This window comes from Stigmatopora nigra, chromosome 2, assembly GCF_051989575.1.
Source record: "Stigmatopora nigra isolate UIUO_SnigA chromosome 2, RoL_Snig_1.1, whole genome shotgun sequence".
NCBI lineage: Eukaryota > Metazoa > Chordata > Actinopteri > Syngnathiformes > Syngnathidae > Stigmatopora > Stigmatopora nigra.
In genome coordinates, this window is record NC_135509.1 from 19,450,489 (window position 1) to 19,466,904 (window position 16,416).

The 16,416-nt window shown below is 40.2% G+C and overlaps 1 protein-coding gene and 11 non-coding genes across 14 annotated transcripts in view; 11 read left to right on the plus strand and 1 right to left on the minus strand.

The window, feature by feature from the left end:
* Positions 1-6,970, minus strand: part of LOC144184916 (polypeptide N-acetylgalactosaminyltransferase 18-like) — a 58,158-nt gene extending 51,188 nt beyond the window's left edge. For all 3 annotated transcript variants that reach the window (XM_077710441.1, XM_077710440.1, XM_077710442.1), the window contains exon 1: positions 6,496-6,970. In XM_077710441.1, coding sequence (XP_077566567.1) covers positions 6,496-6,739 — 244 coding nt within the window. In that variant the 5' untranslated portion in view covers positions 6,740-6,970. The remainder of the gene's footprint in view (positions 1-6,495) is intronic.
* Positions 6,971-9,168: 2,198 nt separating this feature from the next.
* trnat-agu (transfer RNA threonine (anticodon AGU)) lies at positions 9,169-9,242 on the plus strand. Its single transcript has one exon. It is a non-coding gene; the product is annotated as a tRNA-Thr (tRNA).
* Positions 9,243-9,950: 708 nt separating this feature from the next.
* trnat-agu (transfer RNA threonine (anticodon AGU)) lies at positions 9,951-10,024 on the plus strand. Its single transcript has one exon. It is a non-coding gene; the product is annotated as a tRNA-Thr (tRNA).
* A 307-nt stretch (positions 10,025-10,331) lies between these two features.
* trnan-guu (transfer RNA asparagine (anticodon GUU)) lies at positions 10,332-10,405 on the plus strand. Its single transcript has one exon. It is a non-coding gene; the product is annotated as a tRNA-Asn (tRNA).
* A 1,412-nt stretch (positions 10,406-11,817) lies between these two features.
* On the plus strand, positions 11,818-11,890 carry trnat-agu (transfer RNA threonine (anticodon AGU)). Its single transcript has one exon. It is a non-coding gene; the product is annotated as a tRNA-Thr (tRNA).
* Positions 11,891-12,197: 307 nt separating this feature from the next.
* Positions 12,198-12,271, plus strand: trnay-gua (transfer RNA tyrosine (anticodon GUA)). Its single transcript has one exon. It is a non-coding gene; the product is annotated as a tRNA-Tyr (tRNA).
* A 328-nt stretch (positions 12,272-12,599) lies between these two features.
* On the plus strand, positions 12,600-12,673 carry trnat-ugu (transfer RNA threonine (anticodon UGU)). The gene has a single exon. It is a non-coding gene; the product is annotated as a tRNA-Thr (tRNA).
* Positions 12,674-12,981: 308 nt separating this feature from the next.
* On the plus strand, positions 12,982-13,055 carry trnan-guu (transfer RNA asparagine (anticodon GUU)). Its single transcript has one exon. It is a non-coding gene; the product is annotated as a tRNA-Asn (tRNA).
* Positions 13,056-13,382: 327 nt separating this feature from the next.
* trnat-agu (transfer RNA threonine (anticodon AGU)) lies at positions 13,383-13,456 on the plus strand. Its single transcript has one exon. It is a non-coding gene; the product is annotated as a tRNA-Thr (tRNA).
* A 307-nt stretch (positions 13,457-13,763) lies between these two features.
* On the plus strand, positions 13,764-13,837 carry trnan-guu (transfer RNA asparagine (anticodon GUU)). Its single transcript has one exon. It is a non-coding gene; the product is annotated as a tRNA-Asn (tRNA).
* A 1,414-nt stretch (positions 13,838-15,251) lies between these two features.
* On the plus strand, positions 15,252-15,325 carry trnat-agu (transfer RNA threonine (anticodon AGU)). The gene has a single exon. It is a non-coding gene; the product is annotated as a tRNA-Thr (tRNA).
* Positions 15,326-16,034: 709 nt separating this feature from the next.
* Positions 16,035-16,108, plus strand: trnat-ugu (transfer RNA threonine (anticodon UGU)). Its single transcript has one exon. It is a non-coding gene; the product is annotated as a tRNA-Thr (tRNA).
* The last annotated feature ends 308 nt before the right edge of the window (positions 16,109-16,416 follow it).

Below are 16,416 nucleotides of genomic sequence, written 5' to 3' on the forward strand. Positions count from 1 at the left end.
CTGGTTTAATCCAAGATTCCACTGACATGCATAGTAGGCTGATTGGACACTCAAAATTTCCCCCAGGTATGGGTGTGACCGTGTATGGTTGTTTTTCTCCTTGTGCCCTGCGTTTGGTTGGCCACCAATTCAGGATGTTGCCCACCTCTGGCCCAAAGTCAGCGGGCCCTAGTGAGCATAAAGGGGTTCATAAAATGAGATGATATATTTTTCATTCAGTATTCAGTCAGTTCCACAGGGTGAAAATGGAGCAAAAGCTAATGAATCCATCATTTGCAGCATGCCATGGTGATTCTGCCTCCATTCGAACCTCTATGTTTGAATCCCTTGGGAATCATGTTCTTTGGGACTTACTTCCTCTTCTGACCCACTTTCTATTTCATATTCCAATTCATCGCAGGATGAAGTCAACGATTCTAGACGACTGCTTTTCATTGCCTCATATAATCGTCCTGCAATCTTTCCCTTTTCATATTCAGTTTTAACTATACCGAGGCAAATTCGTAGCTACACATTTTTTTTGGAGGGGGGGGGGCACATTTGAATTGTTATGTATTGGTTTGAGAGTTTAGAACAGATTGTTTTTTCATTTTGACAAGATGTATTAATTGTCTGAATTTGTGTGGAAAAACGGTGAGTACTTTTATGTACATTACAATAAATGGGTTTAATATGGCACAGAACATATTCCACCTATATATGTAAATGCATATTGTGTTTCCTACATCCAGTTCCTTTTAATTGGACGTTCCACATGTATGTCCAAAATCTCTTTTTCTCGTTGTTATTCTTGCTCTTCTTCTAGGGGTGGACACTAACCTAAATTGCTCCTCATATAAACGTGGATGAATCTGTATGAAATTTTCCAGGTATATTTTTAGGATTCATAAACATCAATCCTCTAAGCCTAATGTTTTTATATTTTATTTATATCTCTATATTTTGATTAATTAATTGCAAAATTAAATTTGCCAATCCTCTGTTAATTGTGAACATATGAGAATGAAATTAGTTTGGCATATTTAGGACTTGTGTCTGTATGCTTGTGCGTGTGTGTGTGGGGGGGGGGTAGACCTACCAACTGGCTTAAAAATTGTTCATGTCGAGCCATGTTAAGACAGTGGAATGTAGGATAGGCTAACTAGCTGGCCTTGCAATTGTTTGTTCGCACCACAAATTGTAAGATAGCTAACTAGCTAGCCGTGCAATTGTTTGTTCGCCTGACGAAATGTAACATAGGCTGGCTAACAGTGTTTGCAATTTTTTCTTTTTTTTCTTTATATTGTGGAATGTGGCCGCTTTGGAACTGTTTGTTCGAATCACACAATTTAAGATAGGCTGCGGCAGTTTGTGTGAGCTATAAAAAATATCGTGTTAGCATACAACTTGAACCTGCAAATGTCTAACCATATTAGCCCAAAGTTTTGTTTGCATAATCTCTGTCCTACATCACTGTCTTAGAAATATTACCCTGTGTCCCTATATAAAGACTGACCCAATGTTCATTCAGAGAGAATTGCGAGGAAGACAGGCTGTGAGAGGTTCACAGCTGTCTGAGCATTCTCCAACCATCCGGCAGTAATAAACCTATTTCCTATTTAAATTGATCTCACTCTTTCTTAAACTGCTCCTGAAGTTGTATTTTCAGACCTATCAGTGTGTGTGTGTGTGTGTGTGTGTGTGCATATGTCTAATCGTTTACCTCCAACCTGCAGAAAGGACTAAAGATTAAAATCAGCCCTTGGCTACAATCTTAAATACATAGACATCAATATGAATATGTTCAGTAACGTGCTTCCCCTGATAAAATATATCAACCTGAACTGTTGATTGTGAGGCCTTAAGTTTGATGCCCAAAAGAAAGTTTGATAAAGACATCGGAGAATGTAGGTGCCATGGCTTAAGTGGTCAAAGTGCCTGTCTGGGAAAGAGGAGATCCTGACTTCCAGCAGTACCTAATTGTATTTAAATGCTGCATTCAAAACAGGACGTTATTGTTGAAAAGGGACCTCAAGAAAAATAGTATCTGTTGACCTATAACAGATTCCACCCTTACTCTCCTCTAAAATGAAAAGACATCAAAATGCAAATGTTCTAACACTGACCTCCAACACCCCTTGTTTTTTCCTGTCTATTTCAGGGTCTGATTTTTCACAAGAACATTTTTTAAACTCATTAGAACGTTGTTCAATATTGGTGTTTCATTTCGCTAGTTGTTTTGTAATTGTTTTGAATGGGCACATTTCCCAGCAACCAGTGTGTCTGTAGAGTAAACGGGTTGCTTTGGCAATAGAAGTATTTGGATACCCGGGTTTTTAAAATTGGTAGATTATTTCACGCTGGGCTTGAAATCTTCAAATTTTTTGAAGAAAGTTGTATTCACAAGCCTTAAATGCGATGCACCAAACAAAGATTTATAAAGATAGTAGTAAATAGGTAAATAAGGAAAAAGTACAAATTAAAACAGACCGGGATGGGCTCTTCCCAGGATTCAAAAAAATCCTTCCCGGTCAAGCACAGTAACAAGTAAGGTCCAAAACAAAGTTCTCTCGTCCCTCCTCAGTATTCTTTTATCTTGGCTCTGCTAATCCACAACTTGGTTTTTGCAACTAAGTGTTAACAAAAGGCCTGAATGTGCCAAGCATTCCCCAGACCGACAGACTAGTTCGGGATCTCAGCATAGACAGTTTAACCAATGGGGTTTTTGCTGAAAAAAGAAGTACCTGAGTCCATTCCACTGATTGCGCATGTAAGATACCAGATTTGTGGAAAGGTTTCCTCTTTAGAGTTTGGAACAAAAGCCCACGGACCATTGTGGAATAGTTTGCCCACCTCTCGGCTAGAGCATGAGATAGCAGGCAGTAGAAATAGGAAAGAGGTACGGGTGCATCTGAGCCAAAATAACCTAGTTTTAATTTAAATTCTTCATATCGACCAGTCAAATATATAAAGGCCATTACCGATATGTGTCAAATGTCCAAATATCAATGCTGATAATTCTAGGGTCAGCCCTAGGGGCAATTTAGAGTGTTCTGTATTCCAACATCTAAAACTCAGGGAACATATGAGATGATATTTTCCAAGATTAAAGAAAGGCCTGTTACGGAGCCTAGTTCAATAACTGTTGATTTTGAAAAAGCTACAATAAGTAGTATAGAAAATAATTTTGCAAACTCTCACACACCTGGATGCTTTTTCCATTTCGGTCAATGTTTTTGGAGATAAATTCAGATAAATTTATTAAATGAGTGCTCTCATTAATAATTTTGATATTTTAACCCCTTGCTGTATTGCATGTTGCTGTATTGCAAGTTCTCTCAGTTAGAAATGGAGAATGAAAGTTCATCGGACGTCTACTGCCGTCAACGGCAGCCGTCGTGTTAAATGAGTGCTCTTATTGATAATTTTGATATTTCCACTTAGAATTAGAGGGAATGAAGGATCATCAGACATCTACCGCCGACACCAAGGCCTTCTCAGAGGCGTATGGATACGTCATCGCTTTCACCAATTATGATTGGCTAGTGATAGAGTGAATTAGCCAGAGCTACCAAACTGTATCTGGAGCGAGCTGCGCAAGCAAATATATTGTGTTGATTCAATAGCGGTTTTGTCAAACCACAATGGCTTTAGGAGGAGAATGATTTGATTTGTTTGCAGATTTACTGTCAAAGCCATTTTCAAGACGGAGTTTTCAAGAAAAGCTGGACATCAATAAGAAAGGTCAGACAACTCTGAAGTTAGCAAGCCTGCCACAACCGGGAATGGACATTTTAAGCTCTTAATCGAATAAAAACTTATGCCAGAAATACGACAGGAAAGGCTCGACTTTGAGCATTTGCTTTGATGGCGATAGAAAATATGGAGAAAAGAAAGGAGGATGGATTTTTTTGTACGGATAAAAAGGATTTTTGGTGAGTAAAATATGGCGGTATTCCTAAATATTATTTTCAATCGTATGAAGTTATTATTAATCCTTTTTTATGTGTCACAGCTGTAGCTGCAGTAAAGGTTTTATAGCCATAACATAGTTTTTGAAGGTTGGATTGATTCAGATATAGCACCGAAGGCGTCAATTTGAATTTCACGGCCTGCCACTGATTTTGGTCATGTACCTTTTGTGACCTGTCTTTGTGATTTCCCATTCACTCCACCTATTTTATCCCACAAACATACTCCACGCAATGATGATGCACCAGGTAACGAAACCTCGACCCCGGGCTATATAAATATAATACAAATCTTTAAAAACAATAAACTTTATCAATCTTTGTTGACGTTAGTAAATACTTACCTATCCTTCAATCTACTTCAGGATTATACCAGTTTTATGATAAATCATGTCAAGATTGTTTTGACGAGCAATATTTATAGTAATTCATGTGCTCATGTACATGTCACATGAACACATAAATTACAGTGGCACTTTGAGATACGAGCTTGATGTGTTGCGGTACTGAGCTCGTATGTCCATTTACTCGTATCTCTAAACAACATTTCCCATAGAAATGAACTAAAAAACTAATTATTTTGTTCCAACGCTCAGAAAAAACACAAAAAACTGGAAATTGGAATGGAAATACTTTTTTATTTTTTCTAATTTGCCATCTATTAACAGAGTAACAAAAAACTTGTGGTTATGATTTTTCATAGTCCTAAAATTAGACGGATTTTGTGGAGGTGAGAGTGAGGAGCTAGTGAGCGAGAGAGAGACTTTTTGCACGGCAACGCACTCGTAACATAACATAAACAAATTTAAATGAACTTGGATCACGATACAGACCCCCTCAAAAATAAGTTTAATCTAACCTTTTACTAAACTTAATTATACATTTGCTTTACATTTATATACCTATCTTCTCCCAGGTTTGCTCTATTTGCCCCGCCTCCACCCTGACTTTAAGATGCAGTTTTTAAAAGGAAACTAACGAGGGTTATTTGCTTTTGTCTTCCCTTCAAAATATTCCGAAAATGCTGCCCACACAAATGCCTCCATAATAGGATAATGAACAACCACTTGCCAACGAGAAGTAGTATACTCCTCTCGTATTGGCGAGCAAGTTCAGCCACGTCTACACCATTCGGCACTTTACTATCCGGAAAAATTCAACACTCCACACAGTGCTCGTAGAGATATTTACACGAGGTAGTTGCGACTGTAAAGACACGGCCCATGTTGTTCTCAAAAGCAGCCTCTCGTGTTGGCCACACCTGACTGTCTGCTCGTATATCAAAATTTGTCTCGTATTTCAAGGTAAGTATTTGCTCGAAATGTTACTCGTATCTCAAATTGTTCGTATGTCGGGGCACTCGTATGTCGAGGTATTACTGTACATATATTACTTGTCAAAACAATCTTGACAATAATGTGACATGTATATTTAAACAAATTCAAATTATAAATTCAAAACACCTTAGCAATAAATAGAACCCCAAAAGAGTAAAAGTTTTTCTATATTCTCATTCAGTACAGAGAGGATATGCCAAGGAGTCGTCGCTTTTAATGCTTCTTTCTGCTTGAATAGAGTAGCGACGCTAATTGGTGCATCACAGCCAGTTGCATTACCTTGAAATATCAGTTAAACGCACGCCACTTACACCTCTTCTGTTTTTCTATGAGTAACTGGGCACATTAGTTCTTAAATAAAGAACTAAGTGACGACAAACAGCAGTCAAAAGACAGTTGTTGTTGTTCTGGGAGTGTCCAAGCGGAAGTAAAAAAAGCTGCAATAATGTTACCAGAATAATTTAAAAACAAAATAACGGATGCAGGAAAATAATTTACGTTTACAGGGATTTCATAACGCGGATCTTGTTTTCCTATGTTGGGATGGTCATTCGCATATCAAAGGGGTTTGTAACCTAAAAATTGCGTAACTATAGGCATTTCTAAGTCGAGGTCGACTATATTATTCAATGGGCAGCAACCGATTAAGGGTGTCCCCCGCCTAGTGTCAATGGTTGCCTGGTAAAGGCACCAGCATACTTGCAACCCTTGTGAGGATAAGAAAGATGGAATATTATTGAAAAGGAAGGTATTGTTTTTGCAAACTTTTAGAACAAATAATAATGTTTTGGATTATTAATCTATTCCAGTGGTCCCTAAACTGTGTCAGAAAGGTGCGTGTTTTCGTTTCAACCCACGAAGAGGAAAGCTTTCCGCCAATCTAGTATTCTAGAAGTAAAATCAGCTAATTGCTGTCAGGTTGCTTCTTTTTTTTCAGCAGAAACCTAATTGGTTAAACTGTTTGTGTTGGATCGGTTGGAACAATAAATGGCACCCATAGCGGCCCTCGAGGGCTGGCTTGGAGATCTATTCTATCTTTTAAAAAAAATAACGTAAGAAAACATCCCTTTAATATAGTCATGATAGTTCACAATATTCCTCATGTATCATTAAGCCCAAGTGTGTGAGGCTGCTGGGGGAGCAATATCAATCTGTTCCATAATGAACTCAGACTGAGAGCAAAACATCCCCGAACCACATGCGCTGACCTTTGATGTGCTCATTGACGACGCTTTCCAGCTTGTCCAATCTCTCCATTATCCTCAGGGTCTCCCCTTTGCTGTCCTCGTCCAACTTTCTCTCCAGCTCGACGTCCGTCTCTTGAACTTTAGAACCGCTGTTCGCCATAAAGTTGGTGATCCAGCCGACGTAGAGGAGACAAACGATGTTGGTCATGCCACTCAGAACCACGCATATTGATACCAAAGTTTTAGTCCTCCTGCAGAACCACATCGCGACATGCCTCCTCCTGTTTCCGAAGCGCGCGGGTTGTCGGTGTGAGGCAAAAACAAAGAAGTAGAGTCAGAAGTCCTCTGCTTTCACCGATCCCGAGTGTGATGTGGTCCAATTTTGCCAAAACTCTTTTAACTTCACAGTCAAAATAACAGAAATTCGTCCAATAGCACTAACATGAGAATGCTGCTCCTCGATGGCTGAGCATCCAGCAAGTCAAGCTTTGCCAGCCGTTGCAAAGCTGTCTGATGATCCCTCTCTAATCCTCTGCTCCAATAGGATGGAGAGGAGGCGGGCACAGCTGGAGCACAAGGTAAAACTAGGTGGGGGTTGTGTGGGACGACAAGAGGATGCTGAAGTGTATCTACATAAACATTGGAAGGCTTGGTTAAAGCTCAGAAGGAATTTTTGCTTAGGGTCATTCTTTAAAAATAAGCTTTCACAGCTCTGATTTTCTGCTGGATATTCATCAATAATAAGTAATGTTAGGTTTATCATTATTATATATCTGCTTGTAATATAATCATTATATATATGTGCTTGCAATGAAGAATGCTTTGCCTTATTTTGTATGTTAAACATTACATATATGAACGCTTTGCTTATTAGGGTTGTTAGGTTCATCATTATTAGAAATGTGAACGCTTTGCCTTATTTTGTATATTAAACATTATATATATGAACGCTTTGCTTATTAGGAATGTTAGGTTCATTATTATTATAAATGTGACATCAATACAAAGCATTTTAATACATCTCTTGCAAAATAAGTGCTCACTCCAAAGTTAACCAAAACACATTTGGAGGTCACTTTTCCTTCACACCTGGACTTCTCGAGACTATGGTTCAACAACAACCCCTTGGGAACTGTGGATTTGTTTTGGGAAACGTGGCTTTTCAAGATGATCCGCATCAATTCTCTTGGGAAGATTCGACAGACCACAAAAGTTTTGAGAACTGAGACTAATTGTTATGAGACTGAATAATGTTTAGACTTCTGTTATGCATGTTGTTTAAATCTTATGAATATGTTAGCAAAAGGGACACCGGGGGCTTCAGAATCATCTGACTGGAGGCACGTGTGGATGGATTCTTTTTATGATCTCAGATGCCTCAATTATTGAAGGTTGAACTTGGAAGTACTAATTGGTAAATCTATCAAGTAATAAACTAATAAAGGCTGGATTAGTATTCTATAAGTTTGCAGATGATTAGTAAAATTATAATTGCATGATTTTTTATTTACAATACTGGGCATTATCAGTAACAGGAGAAAATAACTTAATATGCCTGACTTCGATGTGGGCAGACGCGTCTCAATTCCCGAGGGTGGCAGTATGATTGTGAATGCGGATGGTCGTTTGTCTCTCTGTCTGGCCTTTGACTAGCTGATGACCAGTCTAGGGCAGTGGCGGGCCGTCACGGCCTTCAAGGCCTTCTTTGCTGGCCTAAGAAGTATCTGTATCATATATTATATTTTGTCCATCAATACTTATTAAATAATTCGAAATTGTCTGTTAGCTTCCTTTCATTGCTTTTGTTCCTGGTTGCACTGCTTCCATAAGTGAGTTTTCATATTGACCAATCATATTTCAGCCATTTTTTTGTTGCCAGGGTCAGAAATCTGCCTCAAGGCCTTCACAATCAGTTCTGCGGGTTCTGCTTCATTAAACAAGCGTCGATAAGACTGTTGCTTTAACCAATCAGATTTCGAGTTGGCAACACCACAATGCATTGTCGCAGGCGTAGGGATACGTCATTGCCTCGTCGCAGGCGTAGGGATACGTCATTGCCTTGTCGCAGGCGTAGGGATGCATCATCGCTTTCACTAACTATGATTGGCTAGTGATAAAGTGGACTAGCCAAAGCTAACAAACCTTATCTGGAGCGAGCTACGCAAGCAAATATATTGTTGTGTTGATTTAAAGCCATTTTCAAAATGGACAATGCCAGTAATATGTCAGGACAGGCTCAACTTTCAGTATTAGCTTCGATGGCGATATGAAAGAAGGAAGAAAGAAAGGAGGGTGGATATTGTGTACAATTAAAAATGATTTTTGGTGAGTAAAATATTTCTATATTCCTCAATAATCCCAGAGACGTCAGCGAGCCTGGCAGAGTACTTCTATTTCTGAGGGACTGTATGGTCAAACCCTCCTGGAAGCACAAGTATGTCGGATGGTGCTTGCACGTGATACTAAGAGTTAGTTCGTTGGTTCAACTCCCCCTGATCGAAAGGTTCCTGTCCAGTGTAAATGGCTGTTGACAATGGCTAATTAATTGGGTCCAGCCAGATGAGACTCAATTACCCTGAGAACTCTACAGTTGACTTTGAGGTAGGAGGGTATAATAAACCTGGAGGTTTTATCTTTAGAGAATTTAGTTGTGTGATTTGATCTTTTGGATTTTAATGTTCCTGAACATCTGTTGGTGCTGTGGCTTAGCTGGTCAAAGTGGCTGTCTAGTGAACAGTAGATCTTGGGTTCAACTCCCAGCAGTACCTTTTGTGCCTTCCATGCTGCATTCTGAAATAACTAAAATGTTGCTAGAGAGACTAAGCTCTCAATGAAAGTAGTTTCGCTTGAAGTGTATTAGATTGAACCCTAACTTTCCTCCGAAATCACAAGAGATGTGAATGTTAAAATTTGACCACTGTCTTTTAACATCTCACATGTATTCCTTTCCATTTCGGGATCCGATATTTCAGCAAAATATTTTTTTAAGACATAGGAATTGTATTCACGTTTTAATGTCCCTTGAGCTAGTTGTTTGGTTATTGTTTCAGATGGACTCATTTCTTAATGCCCAGTGTCTCTGTGGCGCAATAGGTCAGCGCGCTCGGCTGTTATTCAAGAGGCTGGTGGTTCAAATCCACCCAGAGACGTCAGTAAGCCTGGTAGAATACATAACTTTTTCTGAGGGACTGTGTGATCAAACCCTCCTGGAAACACAAGTTAGTCGGATGAAGCCCGCACGTGTTATTGCGAGTTGGTTCGTTGGTTGAGCTCCCCCTTGATTGAAAGGTTCTTGTCCAGTGTAAACGGTTGTTGACAATGGCTAATTATTTGGGTCCAGCCAGATAAGACTCAATGACCCTGAGAACATTACAGTTGACTTTGAGGGAGGAGGGTATAATGCACCTGCAGGTTTTATCTTTAGAGAATTTAGTGTGATTTGATCTTTTTGATTTTAATGTTCCTTGACATTTGTTGGTGCTGTGGCTTAGCTGGTCAAAGTGCCTGTCTAGTAAACAGGAGATCCTGGGTTCAACTCCCAGCAGTACCTTCTGTGCCTTCCATGCTGCATTCTGAAATAACTAAAATGTTGCTAGAGAGACTAAGCTCTCAATGAAAGTAGTTCCGCTTGAACTTAACAAGATTCAACTCTAACTTTCTTCCGAAATCTCAAGACATGTGAATGTTGACTTTTTACCACTGTCTTTAAACATCTCACATGTATTCCTTTCCATTCCGGGATCCGATATTTCAGCAAAATGTTTTTTTAAGACATAGGAATTGTATTCACGTTTTAATGTCCCTTGAGCTAGTTGTTTGGTTATTGTTTCAGATGGACACATTTCAAAATGCACAGTGTCCCTGTGGCGCAATCGGTCAGCGCGTTCGGCTGTTAACCGAGAGGTTGGTGGTTCAAATCCACCCAGAGACGTCAGGATGCCTGGCAGAGTACATAACTATTTCTCAGGGACTGTGTGATCAAACCCTCCTGGAAATACAAAACTCTGATGGAGCTCGCACGTGTGACTGAGAGTTTGTCCGTTGGTTGAACTCCCTGTTGCACCCCTGAATTCCGGGCAATGTATTTGCCTTTAAAAGACAGGGGGAAATAATCAGACAGGGCAGTTGTTGTTAACTTCAAGCCAATCTTTAGTGATATGCCAAATGTATTCACACAAAAACACTATATACAATAACACCTAAATATACACGTAAATATATTAACAACCCGTTATAATCCAAAACAATGTATTTGTTGCATAAACGGTCATAACTTCTGACTATGGTAAATTGTCACCTTTTGTTTTGCAACTTAGCAAAGTCCTCAACTAGTTAGCAGGGCAAACAAAGGAATCTCAATAGCATAGCTTAGCAAAGTCCTCAGCTAGTTAGCAGGGCAAACAAAGGAATCTCAATAGCATAGCTTAGCTTCATTGCTACGATCGTCATACACACATACACATCACAATGCTAACGCTAATGGCGGCCGAGGGTACATTGCTAACGCCACTACCCGTGCTCTACTCGAGGCTCGTGAAATCTCAATAACATACCTTCCTTTACTACGGCCGTCATATACTGCACACTATCATGCTAACGCTATAATGGCGGCCGAAGGTAGCTTGCTATAGACTATACACCCGAGACTCTTACATTCACGCACACACAAAAAAGTAAACAAACATTACTGGACATTATGTTCTCTCTCAAATGCTAACTATTGTCTCTTGCAAACACCACACTCAATCGGTCATCAAAACAAAACAACGTACCTTTAAAAGACAGGGGGAAATAATCAGACAGGTCCGTTGTTGTTTACTTCAAGCCAACCTTTAGTGATATGCCTGAAAACCCCCTCTGCTTTTAGCTACACCCCGCTACATGACCACCACGCATCATCTGCATGTCTCCCACATGACCGCTGCATGTCTCCTGCATGTCTCCTGCGTGATACCTGCGTGATTACCACGTGATAGCTACGTGAGTCCATTTTTACACATAAACTCGAATACCCCTCTATACCCTTGCTATTTGGCTGGAGGCATCAATCGAAGAATGATAAACCCCCAATCCCAAAACCATTTTTTCATCACACATGCACTCATTTATAACTTAACTCACTTTACCCTGTCACATCCCCCTTGATTGAAAGGTTATTGTCCAGTGTAAATGGCTGTTGACAATGGCTGATTGTTTGGTTCCAGCCAGATAAGACTCAATTACCCTGAGAACATTACAGTTGACTTTGAGGGAGGAGGGTCTTATGCACCTGGAGGTTTTATCTATAGAGAATTTAGTTGTGTGATTTGATCTTGTTGATTTTAATGTTTCATTGTAATTGTCGGTGCTGTGGCTTAGCTGGTCAAAGTGCCTGTCTAGTAAACAGGAGATCCTGGGTTCAATCCCAGCAGTACCTTATGTGCCTTCCATGCTGCATTCTGAAATAACTAAAATGTTGCTAGAGAGACTAAGCTCTCAATGAAAGTAATTCCGCTTGAACTTTACAAGATTGAACTCTAACTTTCCTCCGAAATCTCAAGACATGTGAATGTTGACTTTTTACCACTGTCTTTTAACATCTCACATGTATTCCTTTCCATTCCGGTATCCGATATTTCAGCAAAATAATTTTTTAAGACATAGGATTTGTATTCACGTTTTAATGTCCCTTGAGCTAGTTGTTTGGTTATTGTTTCAGATGGACACATTTCAAAATGCACAGTGTCCCTGTGGCGCAATCGGTCAGCGCGCTCGGCTGTAAACCGAGAGGTTGGTGGTTCAAATCCACCCAGAGACGTCAGGATGCCTGGCAGAGTACATAACTATTTCTCAGGGACTGTGTGATCAAACCCTCCTGGAAATACAGAACTCTGATGGAGCTTGTATGTGTGACTGAGAGTTGGTTCGTTGGTTGAACTCCCCCTTGATTGAAAGGTTCTTGTGCAGTTTAAATGGCTGTTGACAATGGCTGATTGTTTGGGTCCAGCCAGATAAGACTCAATTACCCTGAGAACATTACAGTTGACTTTGAGGGAGGAAGGTCTTATGCACCTGGAGGTTTTATCTATAGAGAATTTAGTTGTTTGATTTGATCTTGTTGATTTCAATGTTTCATTGTTATTGTCGGTGCTGTGGCTTAGCTGGTCAAAGTGCCTGTCTTGTAAACAGGAGATCCTGGGTTCAATTCCCAGCAGTACCTGGCGGGCGTTCCATGCTGCATTCTGAGATAACTAAAATGTTGCTAGAGAGGCTTAGCTCTCAATGAAAGTAGTTCCGCTTGAACTTTACTGGATTGAACCCTAACTTGCCTCTGAAATCACAAGACATGAGAATGTTAAATTTTGACCTCTGTCTTCCAACATCTCACATGAATTCCTTGTCATTTCGGGATCCGATATTTCAGCAAAATATTTTTTTAAAGACATAGGAATTGTATTCACTTTTTAATGTCCCTTGAGCTAGTTGTTTGGTTATTGTTTCAGATGGACTCATTTCTTAATGCCAAGTGTCTCTGTGGCGCAATAGGTCAGCGCGCTCGGCTGTTAACCGAGAGGCTGGTGGTTCAAATCCACCCAGAGACGTCAGTAAGCCTGGTAGAATACGTAACTATTTCTGAGGGACTGTGTGATCAAACCCTCCTGGAAACACAAGTTCATCGGATGGAGCCCGCACTTGTTATTGCGGGTTGGTTCATTGGTTGAACTCCCCCTTGATTGAAAGGTTCTTGTCCAGTGTAAACAGTTGTTGACAATGGCTAATTGTTTGGGTCCAGCCAGATAAGACTCAATGACGCTGAGAACATTACAGTTGTCTTTGAGGGAGGAGGGTATAATGCACCTGCAGGATTTATCTTTAGAGAATTTAGTGTGATTTTATCTTTTTGATTTTAATGTTTCATTGTAATTGTCGGTGCTGTGGCTTAGCTGGTCAAAGTGCCTGTCTAGTAAACAGTAGATCCTGGGTTCAACTCCCAGCAGCACCTTCTGTGCCTTCCATGCTGCATTCTGAAATAACTAAAATGTTGCTAGAGAGACTAAGCTCTCAATGAAAGTAGTTCCGCTTGAACTTTACAAGATTGAACTCTAACTTTCCTCCGAAATCTCAAGACATGTGAATGTTGACTTTTTACCACTGTCTTTTAACATCTCACATGTATTCCTTTCCATTCCGGGATCCGATATTTCAGCAAAATATTTTTTTAAGACATAGGAATTGTATTCACGTTTTAATGTCCCTTGAGCTAGTTGTTTGGTTATTGTTTCAGATGGACACATTTCAAAATGCACAGTGTCCCTGTGGCGCAATCGGTCAGCGCGTTCGGCTGTTAACCGAGAGGTTGGTGGTTCAAATCCACCCAGAGACGTCAGGATGCCTGGCAGAGTACATAACTATTTCTGAGGGACTAAGTGATCAAACCCTCCTGGAAATACAAGAAACTCTGATGGAGCTCGCACGTGTGACTGAGAGTTTTTTCGTTGGTTGAACTCCCTGTTGCACCCCTGAATTCCGGGCAATGTATTTGCCTTTAAAAGACAGGGGGAAATAATCAGACAGGGCAGTTGTTGTTAACTTCAAGCCAATCTTTAGTGATATGCCAAATGTATTCACACAAAAACACTATATACAATAACACCTAAATATACACGTAAATAAATTAACAACCCGTTATAATCCAAAACAATGTATTTGTTGCATAAACGGTCATAACTTCTGACTATGGTAAATTGTCACCTTTTGTTTTGCAACTTAGCAAAGTCCTCAACTAGTTAGCAGGGCAAACAAAGGAATCTCAATAGCATAGCTTAGCAAAGTCCTCAGCTAGTTAGCAGGGCAAACAAAGGAATCTCAATAGCATAGCTTAGCTTCATTGCTACGATCGTCATACACACATACACATCACAATGCTAACGCTAATGGCGGCCGAGGGTACATTGCTAACGCCACTACCCGTGCTCTACTCGAGGCTCGTGAAATCTCAATAACATACCTTCCTTTACTACGGCCGTCATATACTGCACACTATCATGCTAACGCTATAATGGCGGCCGAAGGTAGCTTGCTATAGACTATACACCCGAGACTCTTACATTCACGCACACACAAAAAAGTAAACAAACATTACTGGACATTATGTTCTCTCTCAAATGCTAACTATTGTCTCTTGCAAACACCACACTCAATCGGTCATCAAAACAAAACAACGTACCTTTAAAAGACAGGGGGAAATAATCAGACAGGTCCGTTGTTGTTTACTTCAAGCCAACCTTTAGTGATATGCCTGAAAACCCCCTCTGCTTTTAGCTACACCCCGCTACATGACCACCACGCATCATCTGCATGTCTCCCACATGACCGCTGCATGTCTCCTGCATGTCTCCTGCGTGATACCTGCGTGATTACCACGTGATAGCTACGTGAGTCCATTTTTACACATAAACTCGAATACCCCTCTATACCCTTGCTATTTGGCTGGAGGCATCAATCGAAGAATGATAAACCCCCAATCCCAAAACCATTTTTTCATCACACATGCACTCATTTATAACTTAACTCACTTTACCCTGTCACATCCCCCTTGATTGAAAGGTTATTGTCCAGTGTAAATGGCTGTTGACAATGGCTGATTGTTTGGGTCCAGCCAGATAAGACTCAATTACCCTGAGAACATTACAGTTGACTTTGAGGGAGGAGGGTCTTATGCACCTGGAGGTTTTATCTATAGAGAATTTAGTTGTGTGATTTGATCTTGTTGATTTTAATGTTTCATTGTAATATTCGGTGCTGTGGCTTAGCTGGTCAAAGTGCCTGTCTAGTAAACAGGAGATCCTGGGTTCAACTCCCAGCAGTACCTTATGTGCCTTCCATGCTGCATTCTGAAATAACTAAAATGTTGCTAGAGAGACTAAGCTCTCAATGAAAGTAGTTCCGCTTGAACTTTACAAGATTGAACTCTAACTTTCCTCCGAAATCTCAAGACATGTGAATGTTCACTTTTTACCACTGTCTTTTAACATCTCACATGTATTCCTTTCCATTCCGGTATCCGATATTTCAGCAAAATAATTTTTTAAGACATAGGATTTGTATTCACGTTTTAATGTCCCTTGAGCTAGTTGTTTGGTTATTGTTTCAGATGGACACATTTCAAAATGCACAGTGTCCATGTGGCGCAATCGGTCAGCGCGCTCGGCTGTTAACCGAGAGGTTGGTGGTTCAAATCCACCCAGAGACGTCAGGATGCCTGGCAGAGTACATAACTATTTCTCAGGGACTGTGTGATCAAACCCTCCTGGAAATACAAAACTCTGATGGAGCTTGTATGTGTGACTGAGAGTTGGTTCGTTGGTTGAACTCCCCCTTGATTGAAAGGTTCTTGTGCAGTTTAAATGGCTGTTGACAATGGCTGATTGTTTGGGTCCAGCCAGATAAGACTCAATTACCCTGAGAACATTACAGTTGACTTTGAGGGAGGAAGGTCTTATGCACCTGGAGGTTTTATCTATAGAGAATTTAGTTGTTTGATTTGATCTTGTTGATTTCAATGTTTCATTGTTATTGTCGGTGCTGTGGCTTAGCTGGTCAAAGTGCCTGTCTTGTAAACAGGAGATCCTGGGTTCAATTCCCAGCAGTACCTGGCGGGCGTTCCATGCTGCATTCTGAGATAACTAAAATGTTGCTAGAGAGGCTTAGCTCTCAATGAAAGTAGTTCCGCTTGAACTTTACTAGATTGAACCCTAACTTGCCTCTGAAATCACAAGACATGAGAATGTTAAATTTTGACCTCTGTCTTCCAACATCTCACATGAATTCCTTGTCATTTCGGGATCCGATATTTCAGCAAAATATTTTTTTAAAGACATAGGAATTGTATTCACTTTTTAATGTCCCTTGAGCTAGTTGTTTGGTTATTGTTTCAGATGGACTCATTTCTTAATGCCAAGT